We start from the raw sequence: 21,840 nt of genomic DNA, 5'->3' as shown, positions 1-21,840 counted from the left end.
TGTCCGCACATCAAGAATAGCAGATGAGGGAAGGAGCAGGGCTCTCTAAGAATGGGGGCGGCCGGGCTCCATGAGCGATAAGTTCTGCCCCTTGGTCTCTTTTACAAGCTCATTGCCATATTTATGAAATCGTTTTTTGAGGGGCACAAATAAATTTTGATTGCCTATACAGTTCTGGTTAGAATGCCCTCAAGGAGACCTACAGTGCCATATGAGCAGTTGTATACGCTCACTAGCGGTGACAGAATGCCTTTAATTCAGATGAGGGGACTGCTCATGTGTGCTCCTAGAGTTCATGGTTGATGACAAGGATGTCACCATAACAGCTAGTGGCAACCAGGAGTCTACTGTACCTACAGGTGGCATGAGTGTCAAGTCTGCAAACTTGATGTGTGGTGACTGTATGCTGGAAGGGTGTACAGAACCAGTGATGGACCAGGGGGTGACCTCCTTGGAGGTAAAGTAACTGTGCAGCAGGGGTTAATGCAAGTATCTTGAGTACTGACACCTCAGACTGCTGAGTAAAGCACTAGTGTTGCGGGAAATGGAAGATCATCCTGGCGTGAGTATCTATTGGCCCTGTCAATCAAGAGAAGGGCGTGAAAAGAGGTGGGCAAACAGCCTCTAGGAGCAGGTGCAATGCCCCCCCCCCTTGCTCCTAGAGGCTAATTAGCATATTATAAAAAATCTCAATGGCTTCAGGCAGTGAGATGGCTCTAGTATAGGTATGTTCAGCTGACATTAGCACATCGCTAATGTCAGCCAGCTTAATACCATTTTTCAGGTGACAGAAACCCTTTAAAAGAGGGACCACACTCCACCTCCAGTTCTGTTTCCTGTCCTAAGGATTCATCACTGCAGTTTCTAAGTTATCCCCAGTTTGCAGACATGGGATCCCTCCTTGGGATTTAAACTTGGTTCTTTCAGCCCTGATGTCAGATCCTTTTGCGCCAATAGACAGCATTTCCCCTAAGATGCTCTCCCTAAAGCTGGCTTTTCTCCTAGCGATGACCTCTGCTAGAAGAGTTGGGCCTCTTTCACACGGGCATCCCGGATTTGCTACGGATGCGTTGTGTGTGCATTGCGGGGAAAACTGTGCGAGTAGGCACGCAATTGCTGTCGGTTATTGTTTGCAGTCCCTTATATCATGGTTATAAAGGGAAAATAATAGCATTCTAATACAGAATGCTTACTAAAATGTGGAAACCCTATTAAAGGATAGGATTGTGGAACATCTAAAATCCCATGGATTGCAAGATGAAAAACAACATGGGTTTACTTCAGGGAGATCATGTCAAACAAATCTTATAGATTTTTTTGACTGGGTGAATAAAATAATAGACGGTGGAGGTGCAGTAGACATCGCATATCTAGATTTTAGTAAGGCTTTTGACACTGTCCCACATAGAAGACTTATCAATAAACTGCAGTCATTGAGCATGGACTCCCATATTGTTGAGTGGATTAGGCAGTGGCTGAGTGACAGACAACAGAGGGTTGTAGTCAATGGAGAACATTCAAAACAAGGTAATGTTACCAGTGGGGTTCCACAGGGATCTGTACTGGGACCGATTTTGTTTAATATCTTCATAAGTGATATTGCAAAAGGCCTCGCTGGTAAGGTTTGTCTTTTTGCTGATGACACAAAGATATGTAACAGGGTTGATGTTCCTGGAGGGAAACGCCAAATGGAAAAGGATTTAGGAAAACTAGAAGAATGGTCAGAACTCTGGAAACTGAAATTTAATGTGGATAAGTGCAAGATAATGCACCTGGGGCGTAAAAACCCAAGGGCAGAATATAGAATATTTGACACAGTCCTGACCTCAGTATCTGAGGAAAGGGATTTAGGAGTAATTATTTCAGAAGACTTAAAGGTGGGAAGACAATGTAATAGAGCAGCACGAAATGCCAGCAGAATGCTTGGATGTATAGGGAGAGGTATAAGCAGTAGAAAGAGTGAAGTGCTTATGCCGCTGTACAGAACACTGGTGAGACCTCACTTGGAGTATTGTGCGCAGTACTGGAGGCCATATCTCCAGAAGGATATAGATACTCTAGAGAGAGTTCAGAGAAGAGCTACTAAACTAGTACATGGATTGCAGGTTAAAACTTACCAGGAAAGGTTAAAGGACCTTAATATGTATAGCTTGGAAGAAAGAAGAGACAGAGGGGATATGATAGAAACTTTTAAATACATAAAGGGAATCAACTCGGTAAAGGAAGAGAGCATATTTAAAAGAAGAAAAACTACCACAAGAGGACACAGTTTTAAATTAGAGGGGCAAAGGTTTAAAAGTAATATAAGGAAGTATTACTTTACTGAGAGAGTAGTGGATGCATGGAATAGCCTTCCTGCAGAAGTGGTAGCTGCAAATACAGTGAAGGGGTTTAAGCATGCATGGGATAGGCATAAGGCCATCCTTCATATAAGATAGGGTCGGGGGCTATCCATAGTATTCAGTATATTGGGCAGACTAGATGGGCCAAATGGTTCTTATCTGCCGACACATTCTATGTTTCTATGTTCTATGTTTCTATGTTTCTCTGATCTGTTTACCTGCTCATCACTGCAAATCCTACGGCGAGCAGGTGAACAGATCAGAGAGGGCAGCTCTCATATGAGCGCTGCCCTCTCTTCAAATAGCTGATCGTCGGGGGTGTCGGAGGACCACGGCTGATCTGACATTGATGACCTATCCGGAGGATAGATCATCAGTAGTATAAAGAGGACAACCTATTTAACAGTAGAACTGGAGGGAAGGTATTACACATCTCGCTACTGGCTGTGTAGGAGGAGCGGAGGAATCACCCTCTGTGCCCCTGCTCCTACACAGCAAGTGCAATGTGTGACAGTATCCTACTGGGGAGCGCCTGCAGCTGAGCTGTGATCATCGGAGGAACCAGGTGAGTATTTACTGTTAGATTTTCTTACCTCCTGTGAAGGGGGCACACGTTGACATAACTACTATGAAGGGGGCACCGCTGGGCATAACTACTCTGAGGGGGAATATTTGGGCATAACTACTCTGAGGTGGCACATCTTGGCATATCTACTGTGAAGGGGGCACATATCTTGGCATAACTACTATTAGGGAGCACATGGGGAATGGGTGTGTATAGTTATGCTTTGGGCAGAGTTAGAGGCATGGCCTGGTATGAAACAAATTGCAGCGGAGCGCTACACGCGATGCACACGTTGTCCCTCTTTACAATTTTCTAAAGTTGGGAGGTATGCACACATTACATCCGGACGGAAAACTCGCTCATGTAAAAAAGGCCTAATACGTCTATGCTGCCGAAAAAATAAAAAAAGGTAAGACTGTTGGAAAAAAACAAAAACCTCTCTGTCAAAGATGGCTTGGTCCTCAAAAGGGTTAAATGGGGTATTCCAGTTGTTAGACATTATCCATTCATCTCTATGGGAATTCCGGAGACAGTGGAGCGCTGTACCGGCTATCTCCGGAACTACCATAGAAGTGAATGGAGCGGCCACCAGCATGTGTGACCGGCCACTTCCTTAATTTCAGGGGGGCTGCAGGAGATACGGGGTCCCCAGCAGTAGGACCCCCACCGATCTGATAGTTATGCCCCAGCCTGTGGATAGGGGATAACTTCTAGCAAGCAGAATACCCCTTTAATGGCCCATAGCTATGTAGTGTATTCACATGAGCCGTATTTAAAGAGTTTTTGTCACAATTTTTAGAATAGTTTAAACAGCAGAAAAAAACGCAGTGATTTTTTATCAAAAAAGAAAACGCGACAAAACTGTCTCATGTAAGCAAGACCTTGTTGCATGATTGATGGCGGCTGCTGGGGGCACAGACCACTGCCCCGCCCTGGCTTGCTCTTACTAGGTGGGCAGCACAGCCTGGTTGCCCTCCTGCAGTGAGAGGAGCCGAGCCTGAGGCTGCCGCCGTGACTGACAGGAGCCGCCGCGCAGGCGCAGTCTGCCTCCGCCTTCAGCTCCGCCCCCTCCGCCGCCTATAAAGCCTCCGCCTCACCTGGCTGCAGTTCTCCGGCTGTGACTCCTGTGCCTGAGGATTTCACCGCAAGACAACAGTAAGACGCCTCAGCGCTTGCATTGCACGATAGGGCGCGGGCTCTTATCGCTGAGTCTGGGTGTTTACGGCTTATCAGAGGGAAGTGAAAGATGTCTGCTGTAGACTCCCTACACTTTTATGGACTAGAAACTAAGGATAAGTGCTGTAGTTTTCTGCGTCCCGTTTTCCATGGGTGACTTTGCATTGCTGTACAGGATGAGCTGTGTATACAGTGGTCACCGGCATCAGCTCCTGGAGTTTGTTTTACCACTGCAGGAGTTCCCCTTTAAGTGGGTGTGACGCCTATAGCAGCCACTTGTGCTGGGATCCCAGCCCTCCATTACACAGATGTAACCTAGAGGGGGCGCTGTGCTCCAGGCATGTGTCATGGTGGGCAGTCCAGAGGGTGCTGTGCCTATAGACCTGTCAGTGCTACTGTGCCCTGCCATTCACAATGGGAACCATAGGAGGGAAAATGCTTCCTCGGGAGAATATATCCACCATATGGCTGTGTAGTATGAGACCCCTGCGCTCACTCAGCCCTGCTAGGCCAATGGCTGGGGCTATATGACGGCTTTATTTGTAGTTTTATGTGGAGCTTCCTTAGGTTACATGCACATGACCGTTGTGTGTTTTGCGGTTCGCAAAACACGGATGGCGTCTGTGCGTTCCACAATTTGTCGAATGGCACGGACAGCCATTAATATAATTTCCTATTGTCTGCAAAACTGATAAGAATAGGACCGGTTATATACAATTTTTATTTATTTTTTGCGGACAGCGGATGCGGACAGTAGGGGTAGGCGATATACATTTGTGCGACGTTATGGATTTTGTGCATATTGCTTATATCTCTGGACCGCGATATGATCGCGCTCTCGGCGCGCACCATGTTCTCCTCCCTCCCCACTGTGCGCAGCTGCTGCTGACCACCAATTAGAACAGAGGAGGAGGGGAGGGACTGGCCACTGCGCCACCAATGAATGTGCCGGCCATATCCCACAGGGTTCCCCCCCCCCCACGCTACTGAAGTCCTGGCTGCCATGGTATGTTAGTGAGCAGCATTATACTCGTGGCCGCCGGTCGCTCCTTCTGTCTGTGCAGCGCATTGCTAATGCTTAAAGCATTAGCAATGCGCCGTACAGACCTATGAGAAGGAGCGGCCACGGCGCACGTGAGTATAATGCTGCTCACTAACATACCATCGCAGCCAGGACTTCAGTAGCGTGACTCCTGGCTGCCATGGTAACCGATTGGGTCCCCCCCCAATATAGAAAACAATATATCATGATATATATCGCATATTGTACATGCTTAAAATTATATCGCAATATGGATTTTAGGCCATATCACCCACCCCTAGCGGACAGCACACGCAGCTCTGTGCCCTCCTATGGACTGTAGTTGGCACTGGAAAGTTGGACGACAGTCTCTGGGCAGCAGACCTGTTTAGGTCCACATTTTTTCGACAATCAGATGCAGAACTATTTATTTCAATGTGGACGGTGCACTGTCCTCAACAATATGTATCCCTGTATACATCCATTGATCACTCTTATGGTCTAAATGTCGTCGATGTGGCCCTGGCCGGCACAGGGCTCTCTCCTGGTGCGCGCCGGCTGATCCTCGCCCTCCTGGAGGTGGTCCTGAGGAGGAATTATTTTCTCTTCGGGGACACCTTCTACCAGCAAAAGCGGGGTGGGGCGATGGGGTCCAATGTGGCCCCCACCTACGCAAACATCTTCATGGCGGAGGTGGAGGATCGGCTGGTGTATCACTCCACATTTTTTGAGAGAGTCCTGTGCTGGTGGCGCTACATCGACGACATTTTCTTGATTTGGACGGGGACTGTGCCTGAGTTGGATGAGTTCCATGCGCACCTGAACTCTGGGGTCCGGGACCTGCAGTTCACCGTGATGCATTCTGCCCGTGAGCTGCAGTTCCTTGACGTCCGAGTTCAGGTGCTCAATGGAAGGATCTGTACTGATCTCTTCCAAAAACCTACAGACAAGAACACCTTGTTAATGTATGACAGTAGTCACCCTCAGAATATGGTAAGCTCCCTTCCGTGGAGTCAACTACTTAGAGTACGTCGCATCGTATCAGATGACACCCTCTTTGAATTTAGAGTTGATGAGATGTGCGACAAGTTCAGTAAGAGAGGTTATCCCACCAAATTGATTAACCGTACCAAGCATAGGATTACATCTATGGAACGTTGTTCCACTTTGGTAAAGAAACCACAGAAACATGAGACCCCCCGAATTCCATTTGTATCCATCTTTGGGAGCGATAGCGGCAATATAGCCACCATCCTGCGTCAGGAATGGCAGATCCTGCAGAAAGGATTACCTACAGTCACTGAATTTTCGGTTCCCCCAATGATGGCATACAAACGGAGCCCCAACCTACGGGATAGATTGGTGAAGGCGGATATAGGGGGTAAGGACATCGAAAGACAGAAAAGACTAGCACCAATGAGGAATGGTAATTTCCCTTGCCTTTCCTGTTGCAACTGTGGTGGCATCATGAAAGGCGACGGTTTTACACATCCCTATAGTGGTAAACGGTTCAAAATCAAGGGTCACTATACATGTAAGTCCACAGATGTGGTTTACATGATACAGTGCCCATGTAGCTTGATCTATGTGGGGGAGACTACGATGGAATTGAGGGAAAGAATTAATAAACATAAAAGTACAATAAGAACAGGTGCACTCGACAAACCGGTTGCCAAACACTTCATTGATTGCAAACATTCTATCAATCAATTGAGATTTCGGGCTATTGATAGCGTGGGATATTTGAGAAGGGGTGGGGACAGGAAGGGAATCCTGAGGAAAAAGGAACTTAAATGGATCCATACCCTTAGGTCCCTTCAACCCTTTGGTTTGAATCTAGAGTTCAATGTCTCATCCATCGATTGATGTGTGTCATTGTTTTGTCCTCTTAGTATAGGGACATTATGATTTTAACCTATATGTAGCGCATCCCCCGGGGGATTGGTCCCCAAATTTATATGTCAAAGTGCTATGATGATGATCCATATGTGATGTATACATGGGATACACTGTTTGTATTGCTATCTGTACTTGCTATGATATGTTTTTGCTCTATACCTGTTATGATCATGAATATGTACAGTCCGGTTTGATGTCCCTCTGTAATCAGGCTATTATCTGTGTTGTCTATATGTTGCACAAACCAGTTCATTTTGGATACGGATAGCACATATTTACTCCACAGTAAGCAGCGTTGATCGTGGCGTCATCGTTGTCATGGCGCCGGTACCTGCGCGATGTTGTTACTGGCTGCGTACCTCATGTGACCCACGCCATCGACGCACGGATGTGCGCTCTTGGGTGAGTGTTACGAGGTTGACGCGCAGTCTGTGACGTCAGTGAGGCCCTCTGGCAGCTCATTGGCTAGAGACACGTGCGCCTCCGGGCGCCATGGCGACGTATGATACTTCCGGGTTTTAGATGGGTTGAGACGCGACTGCGCATTACAGACAAGGGAACGCCGAGGAGAACTACACGAGTTCGTTGGACATGTCGTTAGCTGTGAGTTAAAGTATGAACATGTGTATCTTATTGTGTAGTGATCTGCACTAATGATGTAACGGGGTGTGTATTTTATATGAGGGGGGTATATATATGCCTATCAGATTTTGTGTCACTAGGCTTGACAAAGACTGTTGCACAGTCGAAACGTTCGTTGCCATCTGTGTCTGGAGGTACGATTAAAGTATTTTTGATATTGCGGAATGCTGCCGAAGCCATCTTCTTTTTTACACGTATACGATTTGGCCTGATGGATCAAGGGCCTACGGTTAGGCTGCTGCATTGACTTAGACACATTATCCTGAGACCGCACAGTGCTGCTTCTACACTACTATTTGTCTCAACAATATGTCCATTCCATGGCCTGCAAAAAAATAGAACGTCCGATTGTCAGTTTTGCGGGAAAATAGGCATATGGTGGGACGTAGGGGAGAAGGCAGGATGCCTCTGGATACGGCTGTGTGGATGGGGCCTAATACTGTGATGTAACGGGGGTCTTCTGGACTCCTGCTGTGTGGTGCTGGGATGTACGCTCCTAACATCAGCAGGCATGACCTAAAAACCATATAATGTCTCACCCGTTACTTCAGCGCGCTTTGCTGCTGTACCTGACCGTCTGGCCAATCATTGTCCTTGGTGGTCTACAGCTGAGGACAGTGACTGGATCCAGGCACATCCTGGTACTCGGTGACATGCAGTGGGAGTACCAGAGAAGTGGCACAGAGAATGGCGCTGGAGTAAGGGTTTAATAGAATTTTTTATTTTTTTTAAAGACCTTGTAGGGGTTGTCCGAGATTTTTAGGCAACCCCTTTAAGGGGTTAAATTGCGTTCAATAGAAGTCATATGGTTTCCAGTTGTACTCCTAAAGTCCCCCAGTACTTGCTTGTACAGTGCATCCGACAAGGAAGCTACATGTCAGCAGCCACTAGATGGCGCTCACGCTTTTGCTCATGGTCTGTGCAGAGGGGGTAACAGAGCTTCTGGCAAATCGCAGCACGCTGTTTTCCATGGATGTCTTACTCACAATGGCTGTTCTCCATCTTGGCTGCTTCTCCTACACACCTGCAGTATCAGCGCTTTGGCAGTGAAGTGGTTAACTTTAGACAGCTGCCAGACTTGCTTATGAAAGTCATATGTTTTATTATGGGAAACGTTAAACCCAGTGAAAGCTGCCATTTCAGAACTGCCAAGGGTGCAAAAAACATTAGGAAACTGCCTTACTGCCGATACGCCTTTTTACAGCGGTCATTAAAGGGTTTCTACCACCACATTTTGACCTAATTAGCTGTCGGACACTAGCGATCTGCTAGTGTCTGCTCTACCTAACCATGCTATTGTAATTCCTTTCTGTGCAGCGGTTACCCTAAAAAACGTAGTTTTATTGCTATGCTAATGAGCCTCTAGGTGCTATGGGGGCGTCTTTTCAGCACCTAGAGGCTGCGTCCACTCACTATTTCCGCCGCCCAGCGCACTCCAGCCCACTCCTCTAGATTGACAGACTACTTCTCTGCATCTCGGCCGAATTCTCGCGCCTGCGCCGTGTGCTTCTGTATTCGGTGCAGGCGCAGTGACTGTCTCCCTGCGTCGGCATCTTCACTGCGCCTGCGCCTAATACAGAAGCACACGGCGCAGGTGCGAGAATTCATCCGAGATGCAGAGAAGTAGTCTGTCAATCTAGAGGAGAGGGGCTGGAGTGCGCTGGGCAGCAGAAATAGTGAGTGGACGGAGCCTCTAGGTGCTGAAAAGACGCCCCCATAGCACCTAGAGGCTCATCAGCATAGCAATAAAACTACGTTTTTTAGGGTAACCGCTGCACAGAAAGGAATTACAATAGCATGGTTAGGTAGAGCAGACACTAGCAGATCGCTAGTGTCTGACAGCTAATTAGGTCAAAATGTGGTGGTAGAAACCCTTTAAGATGTAAGTGCTGCATGGGTCTCCTGGACAGTGGAGAGCGGGAGTCCCGCCCGAATGGTGGAAGCGCTGATCCGGCAGTTTAACCCTTTAGATGCTAGTTGATGGCAACCACAGCGTCTAAGTGGTTTCAGAGGAAGGGGACTCCCTCAGTCAGCCATCGGCACTGCCACGTACGAGTGTGGCATCCTAAAAAAAAAGATAAAACATGTCCTATCCTTGTCCATAAAACAGACAAATTATATTATGGGCTGGATGTTGCGTTTTGCAAAATGCAGAACACACACGGCCGGTATCCGTGTTTTGCGGAACACAAACTACACCGGCTGTGTGCATGACCCCTTAGGGATAACTTGTAACAACCGGCATATACAGAAGTCATGTAGCATTACCACCAATTAATACCGCCTGTCTCTCTTCTCGCTCTTTAGTGCCTGAATACACCATCATTTATTTTAATGCCAGAGGTAAGTAGAGGTTTTCTTTCTTAGAACCAAACCTTTTAAAGCATTTTTACATTGATGGTCTACTACGGTCAGCTGCACCTACAAGGGCTGTTTCTCACGAGCGGATGCTGTGCGGGTAATCCGCTGTGTGAAAAACCGTCAAGCCCCGCACTGGACAGCAGAGACGGAGCAGTAACATGATTGATAATGCTCCGTGCCCCTCTGATCTTTTTACTACAGAATGACGGTAAGATAAAGTTGTCACCGTGATTCTGTAGTAAAAAGGTCAGACACGGAGCATTATCAATCATGTTACTGCTCCGTGTCTCTGCTGTCCGGAGCGGGGCTTGGCGGTCTCCCACACAGCAGATTACCCGCGCGGCATCCGCTGGTGTGAAAGGGGCAGAATTCATCAGAGCGACATCCAAACGCGTGTCTGGTACTGCAGCTTGGCCCTAGTCAGGATATCGGGCTGCTGTAAGGAAGAGGCTATAATAGAAGATGACTGGATTTTCATTTCTGTAACGTTTGGGGGAGAACTGCATTGTGGTCTGCAGGGGTTTGGGGTGAGTTATTTCTCTTTGATTTCCTTGTCAGGTCGTTGTGAAGCTATGCGAATGCTCATGGCTGACCAGGGAGCTCAATGGAAGGAGGAAGTCGTAACGTCTGATGACTGGCAGAAGGGGGATCTGAAGAAAGCTGCGGTAAGATGAAACCCCTCATGGGCAAAGTATAATGGTAAAATGTAGATCAGGTGATGGCGTGGGATCGGGGTCTGTGCCCGCTCCATCACTTGTGGATGCCAGCTCTGGTATACTGCTGCATTCAGTGTTTCCTCTCACCCTAATAGACTGCCTGTCAGATTTACAGTAACAGAATGAGTGATTAGAGGAGCGCAGGTTCAGATCCCCTATTAGGCCCTTATTTTGCAGATCGCTCCATACACACAACTGCAAAAACTGCACAGATCAGTTATTGAGTTATTCAGCGCGCACAGGCAAACTCACTAGATGATACGCATGCGCGAGATTATTATTTTTTTACTGCTGCGGCAGGGTGATGTCCGCACATCAAGAATAGCAGATGAGGGAAGGAGCAGGGCTCTCTAAGAATGGGGGCGGCCGGGCTCCATGAGCGATAAGTTCTGCCCCTTGGTCTCTTTTACAAGCTCATTGCCATATTTATGAAATCGTTTTTTGAGGGGCACAAATAAATTTTGATTGCCTATACAGTTCTGGTTAGAATGCCCTCAAGGAGACCTACAGTGCCATATGAGCAGTTGTATACGCTCACTAGCGGTGACAGAATGCCTTTAATTCAGATGAGGGGACTGCTCATGTGTGCTCCTAGAGTTCATGGTTGATGACAAGGATGTCACCATAACAGCTAGTGGCAACCAGGAGTCTACTGTACCTACAGGTGGCATGAGTGTCAAGTCTGCAAACTTGATGTGTGGTGACTGTATGCTGGAAGGGTGTACAGAACCAGTGATGGACCAGGGGGTGACCTCCTTGGAGGTAAAGTAACTGTGCAGCAGGGGTTAATGCAAGTATCTTGAGTACTGACACCTCAGACTGCTGAGTAAAGCACTAGTGTTGCGGGAAATGGAAGATCATCCTGGCGTGAGTATCTATTGGCCCTGTCAATCAAGAGAAGGGCGTGAAAAGAGGTGGGCAAACGGCCTCTAGGAGCAGGTGCAATGCCCCCCCCCCTTGCTCCTAGAGGCTAATTAGCATATTATAAAAAATCTCAATGGCTTCAGGCAGTGAGATGGCTCTAGTATAGGTATGTTCAGCTGACATTAGCACATCGCTAATGTCAGCCAGCTTAATACCATTTTTCAGGTGACAGAAACCCTTTAAAAGAGGGACCACACTCCACCTCCAGTTCTGTTTCCTGTCCTAAGGATTCATCACTGCAGTTTCTAAGTTATCCCCAGTTTGCAGACATGGGATCCCTCCTTGGGATTTAAACTTGGTTCTTTCAGCCCTGATGTCAGATCCTTTTGCGCCAATAGACAGCATTTCCCCTAAGATGCTCTCCCTAAAGCTGGCTTTTCTCCTAGCGATGACCTCTGCTAGAAGAGTTGGGCCTCTTTCACACGGGCATCCCGGATTTGCTACGGATGCGTTGTGTGTGCATTGCGGGGAAAACTGTGCGAGTAGGCACGCAATTGCTGTCGGTTATTGTTTGCAGTCCCTTATATCATGGTTATAAAGGGAAAATAATAGCATTCTAATACAGAATGCTTACTAAAATGTGGATTGGGGGTTAAAAAAAAATATAAAAAAATTGACTCCCCTCATCCAATTGATCGCGCAGCCGGCATAGTCTTCTTGCTTCTTTCAGGACCTTTGACATAAGCGCAGGTCCTGCTAAATGAAGAGAGGTCTTTTTGCAGGTCCTGAAAGAAGCAAGAAGACTATGCCGGCTGCGCGATCAATTTGATGAGGGGAGTAAATTTTTTTTTTTTTTTTTTTTTTTTAACCCCCCTCAATCCACTTTTAGTAAGCATTCTGTATTAGAATGCTATTTTCCCTTTAACCATGTTATAAGGGAAAATAATAGTGTATACACTTTAATGGGGTCCGAGTTGCTTTCATCCCTATCTCCTAGCAACCATGCATGAAAATCGCACCGCATCAGCACTTGCTTGCGATTTTTCATGCAGACCCATTCATTTCTATGGGGCCTGCATTGCGTAAAACGCAGAATATAGAGCATGCTGCGATTTTCATGCAATGCACAAGTGATGCGTAAATATCACCGCTCATCTGAACAGCCCCATTGAAGTGAATGGGTCCGGATTCAGTGGGGTGCAATGCGTTCACCTCAGACATTGCACCCGTGCTGAAAACCTGCCCGTGTGAAAGTGGCCTTAGGCCTCTTTCACACTTGCGTTGTCCGGATCCGGCGTGTACTCCACTTGCCGGAATTACACTCCGGATCCGGAAAAACGCAAGTGTACTGAAAGCATTTGAAGACGGAACCGTCTTCCAAATGCTTTCAGTGTTACTATGGCACCCAGGACGCTATTAAAGTCCTGGCTGCCATAGTAGGAGCGGGGGAGCGGTATACTTACAGTCCGTGCGGCTCCCCGGGCGCTCCAGAATGACGTCAGAGCGCCCCATGCGCATGGATGACGTGATCCATGTGATCACGTGATCCATGCGCTTGGGGCGCCCTGACGTCACTCTGGAGCGCCCGGGGAGCCGCACGGACGGTAAGTATGCTGCTCCCCTGCTCCCCGCTACACTTACCATGGCTGTCAGGACTTTAGCGTCCCGGCAGCCATGGTAACTATTCAGAAAAAGCTAAATGTCGGATGCGGCAATGCGCCGAAACGACGTTTAGCTTAAGGCCGGATCCGGATCAATGCCTTTCAATGGGCATTGATCCCGGATCCGGCCTTGCGGCAAGTCTTCAGGATTTTTGGCCGGAGCAAAAAGCGCAGCATGCTGCGGTATTTTCTCCGGCCAAAAAACGTTCCGTACCGGAACTGAAGACATCCTGATGCATCCTGAACGGATTACTCTCCATTCAGAATGCATTAGGATAATCCTGATCAGTATTCTTCCGGCATAGAGTCCCGACGACGGAACTCTATGCCGGAAGACAATAACGCAAGTGTGAAAGAGCCCTAAGTGAGATTGCTGCTCTTTCCATTGACCAGCCTTACTTAAAAATCTTGGCTAGGGTGGTTATTTCTCCTGATCCTTCTTTTGCCAAAGGTGTCTTCCTCTTTTCACCATTCCCAAGAGATAGTTCTTCCCTTCTGTGCTTCTCTAAAAAGAGAAAAAAAAAATCTGAATTCCATTGTTTAGATGTGAGAAGATGTTGAATTCAATATCTGCAGGTCACACAGCCCTGGAGGTCCTTCTCCTGTTTGTTGATTTCCTTTCAGGGTGCTAAGAAGGGCTCTGCTGCATCTTCCCAGACTATTGCTAGATGGATAAGGCAAGCTATTTACTTAGCATAAACTCATCCAAGGGAGCTGTTCTGCCATCAGGGCTCACTCTACTAGATCAGTCTCTACTTCCTGGGAAGAGGGCCTCCGCTTCTATAGAGCAGATTGTAGGGCTGCCACCTGGAGTTCAGTATACCCCCCCCAGTTTACAACAACAAAACAATAACATTCAAAACAGAATAAAAAGGACAATTACTTGCATCTACCTTAACTGACAGTCAGGAGAAGGCTTTATGTAGCATTAAGATGTTGAAACCGTACAATTCACCTTTAACTCTTAATCCTAGTTGTCCTGGATATAATTGGTCGCTATCGAAGACTGTCAGACATTCACACCGCTTTCACTCGGGCAGCAACCTGCAGACACCAGAGTTGTGTCTGAGTTATTCCGATACAGAGTTGGCACTCAACCAGAGGCCCCAAATCTTTTCAAACCTGTCTGGTGTACCCCTAGCTTCAAAGGTCAATTTGTACATGGGTAAAGTTGCATTGATGAGTGGAGTCCAGTGGGATAAGGAGGGACTCTTTGGAGGCATCCAATTTAGACTAACTTCTGGGGATATAACTGCCGGGAGACCCAGTCTGGAATTGAGATCTGTGCACGTCTTCCCAAAAGTCTGCAATAACTGGACATTCCTAAATCATGTGCATTAATGTTCCCTTGCCAATGCCACATCTGGTACAGATATCTGAGTTTGTATATGCGAGCTAGACGCACAGGAGTCAAATATACTCTGTATCCACTTAGCCTGAATCGGCTGATCCCGCGCAAAAATCACCGATCTCCATGTAGAGGCTAATTCCCTCTCCTGCCGCAGGTCTAAATTCAAGATATCCTCTTTCCATTTGACGAAAGCTTTAGATATAGGTGAAGGTTGATAGGATATTAGTGTCCCATAGAAGGCAGAGACCATTTTACCATGTTCTACTTGCCTGGCAATTTTCTCTATCTCCCCATATTCCAGCCGCAAAGGGCCTACCCCAAATTGAGACTCGCATACATGCCTCAGTTGGAAAAACCTAAAGAGGGATGTGCGTGTTATATTGTATTCGGCCTGTAGAGCTGAGAGTCTTAAACCCCCTCATCATACAATTGGGTGAGGTATTTAATCCCCCTCTGCAGCCAGAACTCAGTCTGAGAGAGAAGCCAATTCTGGGAGTTTATGGTTTCTCCATAGGGGCAAAACTGGGGACCATACGTTTTGTGTTTTGTCCCCTCTCCACCACAAACTGGTTCCATGCATTGATCACCCCCACCATAAGGAAGGTAAGGTGTTCCACCGGGTATTTGCCTGCCCTATAGACCAAGTTCGTCATGGCCTCAGTGCAGGGCTGATCGTGATCTGTGGAAGACCCGTCAGCTCCTACACTCCCCTGGCAGTCACATCACCACCGGGCCTGGACAGGACTCGTTGAGTGCTGTGTATACAGTGATCTAGAAGGCAGGGACCTACAGGAATGGTCCCTGCCTGCTCTCTAGGGTGTCCTGCTGTCACTGACAGCAGGCCACCCGCTCGGCAGCTGCCATCTCTGAAAGGATGTTCCAGAATGTGGTTAATATTTGAGTAATTTTATGTAAATTTTTTTAAAATGTTAATAAATATATTATGTTCTCAGTCTAAGGCCCTTATTTATCACCACTAGAACACCCTGCTTATCATTAGGTTTGGTCATCAATTCTCACCTCTCCTGTTCCTTCCTGTCCTTATACTATAAACCAAGAGTAGGGAGACTCCAGCTGTTGTGGAACTACAACTCCCAGCATGCATGCTTCCTCTACTCTTCTCAGAACTCTCATAGAAATGATTGGAGCATGCTGGGAGTTGTAGTTTCACAACAGCTGGCGTGCCGAAGGTTCCTGTCCCCTGCCCTAGATGCTCCACTTCCAGTACCCATGTTTCCTCTATTTTCCCTACGTTCATCCCTATTGATTGTATGCATGGAAGGAGCGCTTTCATCACTGTGGATGTGGGGACCTGACCAGTACTCTTTACACAGGTTTTTTTTGTTGTCTTCTGCATCAATCAGATCCCATCGATGCCAGGAATTTTGCTGTAGTTAACACATTCAGTGCTGTCAAACTATCTTACAGTTCCTTGTCTTATTTTCTCCTTGTAGGTGTATGGCCAACTTCCAGGATTTAAAGATGGAGACTTCACTCTGTATCAGTCCAATGCCATGTTGCGCCTTCTTGCCAGGAATCATGGTATTACAACTTAAAGGGGTTATACAAAGTCCAACATATGCCCCCCCCCCCCCCCCATGCCCAGGCCCCTCATATAGTTTATACTTGCCCACCTCCCCAGCACCTGCGCCGCTCCTGATCCCCCGCACAGCTGCATCTCCTGGTGACTCTAGGGAGGCTAGTCCCCGTCATGGCCTGCTATTGGCTGTTTCCCCCACCCCGTTGCCAGATGTTTTAATCCACACGACTGGGGGGGATCAGGAGCAACTCAGGTGTCGGAGCTTCTTTTGTTCTTTCATGTATTGAGCATGTGGATCCCTCTGCATATATTTACTCATTCAGAACTATGATTGGGTTGTAGATCTGTATGGGAAAAATCCTCGTGAGGCAAGCCTCATAGACATGGTTTATGACGGAGTGGAAGATCTTCGGCTTAAGTATTTGAAGATGATCTATCAGAACTATGTGAGTGACACCCAGAAGTCTGACAGAGAAATGTCTTCCTCTTCAGAAGATTCATGTTTCCTTTTTTGTTTAGGAGAATGGAAAAGATGATTACGTTAAGGCTCTGCCCACTGACCTTGGTCACTTTGAACGTCTGCTTGCCTCTAATAATGAGGGGAAGGGGTTTGTGGTAGGAGCTCATGTGAGTATTGATTTGCTTTAGTTTTACTAGGACTATTTAATTGACAGGCTATTGATTTGAAAATTGACTTAAAAAAAAGTAATTCTGTCACTGACACAGGCTGCTGTTAGAGAGCCTGCAAGAAATGGAAAGTCCACATAGGAATACTCGTGTTCATAAAGATCTAAAAGCTGTGCACACCTTCACAACCAACTTTGTTGCTCCAGTACTTTAGCAGCAAGTAAGGGACACATGGAAAACTGTATGACAGCAGGATGATTGTTTGTAGTCTGTTACCATGGAAACGCATTGACGTGTACCTTGGATTATAAACAACTTTGTATAAATCCATAGTTCAAGTGAGGAGGAGAAATTTATATGTTAGAGATAGAGAAATGCCTCCTTCACTTATCAGGGCCATTCATTGTTTAATAGTCCAGCTGACAGTAAATCTGCTCAGTACTTGTATTATGTTCTCCATACTGGTTCCCCTCTTAGACCTTTCTGCGAACTGACCATGAATTCAGGGTGACTTGAACAATTAAGAAATGCGGGGGGGGGGGTTGGGGGGGCCTGTACCCTCCTGAAATGAACGGAGCAACTGGTTGGGCCGGAATACCCATTAAGTCCTTGACTCCTAAAGTTGTGATATCTAACTGCATTATTTCCCTATTGCTTTGTAGATTTCCTTTGCCGATTACAACCTGGTGGATCTTCTGCACAACCATCTTGTTCTGGCACCAGACTGCCTTTCAGGCTTCCCACTCCTCTGTGCCTATGTCAAACGCATTAGTAGCCGTCCCAAGCTTGAAGCATATCTCTCCAGTGATGCCCACAAGAAGAGACCAATCAATGGCAATGGCAAGCAGTGAGCATTGAGGAAAGTGGAAAAGGTTATGAATCCAGACTACAATACAACCGTAAAGTCAGACTCTAGTAATGTACATAGATGTGCCTACTGCCACTCTCCCTCATGTGTCCTAAAGAGAATTTTATTGGCACCTCTGACAGTTTTACCATCCATGTAACTGTAGGTTGTTACTAGATATAAGCTATGAATAGTTATTACTGGTTTTTCCTTGATTGTTGAAAAATAAAATATTTTGAAAGGTGGTGGTATGTATGTTTTTAATTTTCCCTGAATGGATTTAGATCGGGTGTCAAACCCGTTTTACCGAGGGCCATATCGGCAGTATGGTTGCCTACAATGGGTTGTTAGAATGTGTTAGTATTCAGTGTATCAGTACTCATGTAGAGATGAATGGGGCCACAACACGACTCGCACGTTTGCTACATCTGCAAATCCAGAGTTGCAAAAAATTTTTTTCTTCTCTCTCAATTCTGGGTTATGGCAAATTATTCCTGCTGTGACACCCACAGAAACTGAGTATAAGGACATATAGATATAGATTTTATTTTTTCATTTTTTTTTTTACAGGTCTATGTGGAACCATTCATTTTAATGGGTCCACAAAAAAACCTGAAATGACTTGTGTGCATTCCGTTCTGCAAAAAAAGTCTGCAAAACAGACAAACAGGCATTCTTACAATGGATCTGCAAAAAATAGATCCAACGCGTATGTGGTTTTGTTTTGGACCGCAAAATACACATGTGCATGGGCCCTTAGGCTGGTTTCACATGAGCGAGTTCAGTGCATTGAACTTGCAGTGTCTGAGGGCTCTCGTCCTGACCTACAGCATTATGTTAGTGTTAGACAGTACATCATAAATCAATATAATGCTATGCGATCCTATCGGTGCTACATAGGTCAGTCTAAGGGTCGCCAAGACATAGAGAAAACCACTTTCCACAAGGAGTATAGTGGAAGGATAATGGTGTGTGGAGTGGGGACAGCCGACATACTAATGTAGAGACTGCGCCTGTCCAGGGTGGAGACTGTAGCATTTTGATGAGCTCCATAGTAGAAGAGTGATGGGTGTGCAGGCGTTATTCAAAAAAGTGTGACATGAGTACCAAGCACTGGCTTTGTCTTCCAGCGAAGTGAAGAGCTGGTCCTCCTGCGTCCATATCTTGCGTGGAACAGCCCACAGGACTGGAGTTTGCCGTGCTGTTTAAATCTCTTTTGTGTTAAAGCGGGTTTTCACACTAATATAACTGGCTCATTAAGAAGATCTTATGCGCATAAACATATAGGTCATTAAATGTAATCTCAGAAAATGTCATTAAAAAGTTGGTGAATTCCCCCCCCCCCCCCCAAATCACTTTGCACTTTATAAAAGCATTTGCTGTAGGGAACTTCCACCTGCATCACCGGTGGGCACGCAGGTGGAGAGCTGCACCTACTGTTTTACAATGCATCTCCTTGTACCCCTCCATTGCAGCATGTGTACCTGCTCATCTGTGCATGCACAGAAGCTGTACTTGCTTTCTTTCACTGCAGGTAACACAAGTTTTGAGGGAGTTGTGGGAGACTGACATTACTATGGTGTGATGCACAGCCTGCCAACTAATCGGAAGCAGAAGTTGAGTCATTTTCTTTGGACACTCATAAACCAAAGGTACGCAAGTAAATGTGTCTAGTAGATCTTAATGTACACTCGTTAACCAGAGTAACGTATCAAGGAGTTGTTGGAATTGAATGAAACTTTCTATGTGTGAATGTAATGACTGGTGGACTGGAGCAGAATGCATTGAGTATGGTTAGTCCAACTTAAAGGGTTTATGTTTTCATGATATAGATGACCTGTCATCAATATCAGGTGGCTGTCCAAACTCTAAGCACCCCTGGCAATCAGCTGTTTGAAGGGGAAACTGTGCTCGGGTGAGCGCTACTGTTTACGTAACTGTGGAGACTTGCTACCACTGACTGTTATGTAAACAGAAGACAGGAGCGTTGCTGAGGCTCAAAATGCACTATTTTTCTAAAAGTACAATTTCAGTAAAGTATATTACAAAAATGGTCAGCATCACTGTCCCTACACATTACATAAATAAAAATAGAATGGCAGTTACACTTCAACCTCCTCCCGACCGCCTAACGCAGGGATGCGTCCTGCGGTCGGTTTGTTTCTTTGTAGGCGCGTTATCTCGTGAGACGCGAGATTACGCGCATAGTCCGCGCAGTGCGGGCAGGTAAAAGTTACAAGAGAAGTTCGTCGCCAGCTAATGATCATCGCAAATAAATATAATGTGTTAAATGGCTTCTGTGCTCTCTGCTGGGTCCTTTTTGTTGGTTGGTCCCAGCAGAGCACATATCACTGAGTACACCAAGCACAACACATTTAGCCCCAGATCACCCCCCCCCCCATCACCCAATTAACCCCTTGATCACCCCTGTCAATCACTAGTGAAAGGGGAAAAGTGATCACTGTAAACTGTCACTTTTTTTCCCACCAGTATTGACTGTTAGGTTTAGATTAGTTTAGGCCCCTTTGGTAGTTAGCGCCCAGCCCACCGCACCGCAGTCACTGATTCGCTGATTAGCGTGTCGCTAATCAGAATTGGTACTTTTATAGTATCTGTAAGAGATCAGTCAGATCTATAATAGTATTAGTGTCACCTTAGCTCGCCCTCCACCCAAAACAGTGTTTGCCCGATCAGGCCTGATCGGTCGCCCACACGTGTGTTCACCCACGCCCGCCCTGCTGCAGTGAATTTTTTTTCCCTGCACATTCACTACACAAGCGCTGCGGCGGTAAAAAAAAAGCCACTGAATGTAAGCCTCAAAAAGTGACTTCAGATCTGAACTGGTCCTGGAAAAGTGGGTTTTAGAAATTTTCAGAAATTTCAAGATTTGCTTCTAAACTTCTAAGCCTTGTAATGTCCCCAAAAAATAAAATGGCATTCTAAAAATTATCCAAACATGAAGTAGACATATGGGGAATGTAAAATAACTATTTTCCCATAGCATCACCATGACGACCACAAGGAGATTGACCCATGACCTCTGTGGGGGCAGGAAACAGAAGAGGTTAAATTGCCCCCTCCCACCACCACACCTCAGTGTTCCTGTCCCCACTGTGGCCAGGGTCAGAGAAGAGTCTCCCTGTGGACGGCAGGGAGATTAAGATAGGAAATAGTCTCCTTTTTTATTTTTCTTTGTCTCCAGGAGGGTCCGAGGACGGTCTCCTGGTTACCTGAAGCTCATCGGAGCTCCCCCAGTCCGCCGGCGGCCGCGTGCTTATGCTGGGCTGGGGGATATCGGGAGGGCTCGCTCCGGCTGGTCTGGAGCCTGCTCCCGGGCCGCAATCTCCTCCTCCCCTGTGGGTCAGGCTGGTGCGGCCGGCGTGTGTGCACGCCGACGTCAGTGACGTCACTTCCGGGTTCAGTCATGTGACGCAACCCGGAAGTAAAGCGCAGGAGGCTGAGCAGTTTGAATAAAAGGCGGGACGGCCATGGGAACGCTGATCTGAGGTCTGAGTACTGCAATTGCTTTGCTTGAGAATGTCAGGTCCTGAGATACAAACTGTTATGGAGCTTGATGCCCCCTCTCTGCCTCCTGCTAAAGAGGCGCAAAAAAAGTTTAATAAACCTCCTCGCTGCATCTCTTGTGCTAAGACTGCCTGAGGGATATGGAAAGAAGCTGTGTAAAGCATGTATTTCTGATGTGGTCCAGCAGGAACAGTCGTCCCTTATGGAGAATATCAGATCTGTGGTTCAGGAAGAAATTAGGGCCGCTAGAGTTGCTCAGTCTGATCCCCAGGACGAGCCCTCTCGCAAGCGTCCGCGTTCTAGGATCATTACCTCTGGATCCGAGGATGCCGACGATAAAGCCTCCACTTCCATGCAGTGGGAGGATGATCTCTCTCTCTGAAGGAGAAATATACGAAAATAATAAATTTTATTTTTCCTCTGAAGAGATGAGTGACTTATTAAAGGCAGTCAGAACAACAATGGGGATTGAGGAAACCCTTAGGTCCTTATCCATTCAGGACGAAATGTTCGGGGGACTCAAGGTGAAAAAATCCAGGGTCTTCCCCATAAACGAACACATTAGACAAATGATTCTGGAGGAATGGTCAGAATCAGAAAAACGTTTGGGGATTTCCAAAGAATTTAAAAATCGACTGTTGTTCGACCCCTCTCAGTCTAAGTTGTTCGAGACCCCTAAAATAGATGTGCAGGTGGCAAAGGT

The 21,840-nt window shown here is 46.7% G+C and overlaps 1 protein-coding gene across 1 annotated transcript; it reads left to right on the top strand.

The window, feature by feature from the left end:
- The first annotated feature begins 4,046 nt into the window (after nucleotides 1–4,046).
- LOC121003079 (glutathione S-transferase P 1-like) lies at nucleotides 4,047–17,620 on the top strand. The gene is made up of 7 exons (XM_040434650.1): nucleotides 4,047–4,062; nucleotides 9,953–9,988; nucleotides 10,565–10,671; nucleotides 16,053–16,140; nucleotides 16,481–16,584; nucleotides 16,658–16,765; nucleotides 17,428–17,620. Coding segments are annotated over exons 1-7 (633 nt in total). The 5' UTR covers nucleotides 4,047–4,061; the 3' UTR covers nucleotides 17,617–17,620.
- The last annotated feature ends 4,220 nt before the right edge of the window (nucleotides 17,621–21,840 follow it).

This window comes from Bufo bufo, chromosome 6 (assembly GCF_905171765.1).
Source record: "Bufo bufo chromosome 6, aBufBuf1.1, whole genome shotgun sequence".
Lineage (NCBI taxonomy): Eukaryota > Metazoa > Chordata > Amphibia > Anura > Bufonidae > Bufo > Bufo bufo.
This window is presented reverse-complemented; position numbering and strand designations above follow the sequence as displayed.

Excerpts from the sequence above, each read along its gene's own strand:
- LOC121003079 (XM_040434650.1), top strand. Across the intron at positions 16,585-16,657 it reads AGATGATCTATCAGAACTAT|GAGAATGGAAAAGATGATTA; the intron begins GTGAGTGACACC and ends TTTTTTGTTTAG. Across the intron at positions 16,766-17,427 it reads GGTTTGTGGTAGGAGCTCAT|ATTTCCTTTGCCGATTACAA; the intron begins GTGAGTATTGAT and ends ATTGCTTTGTAG.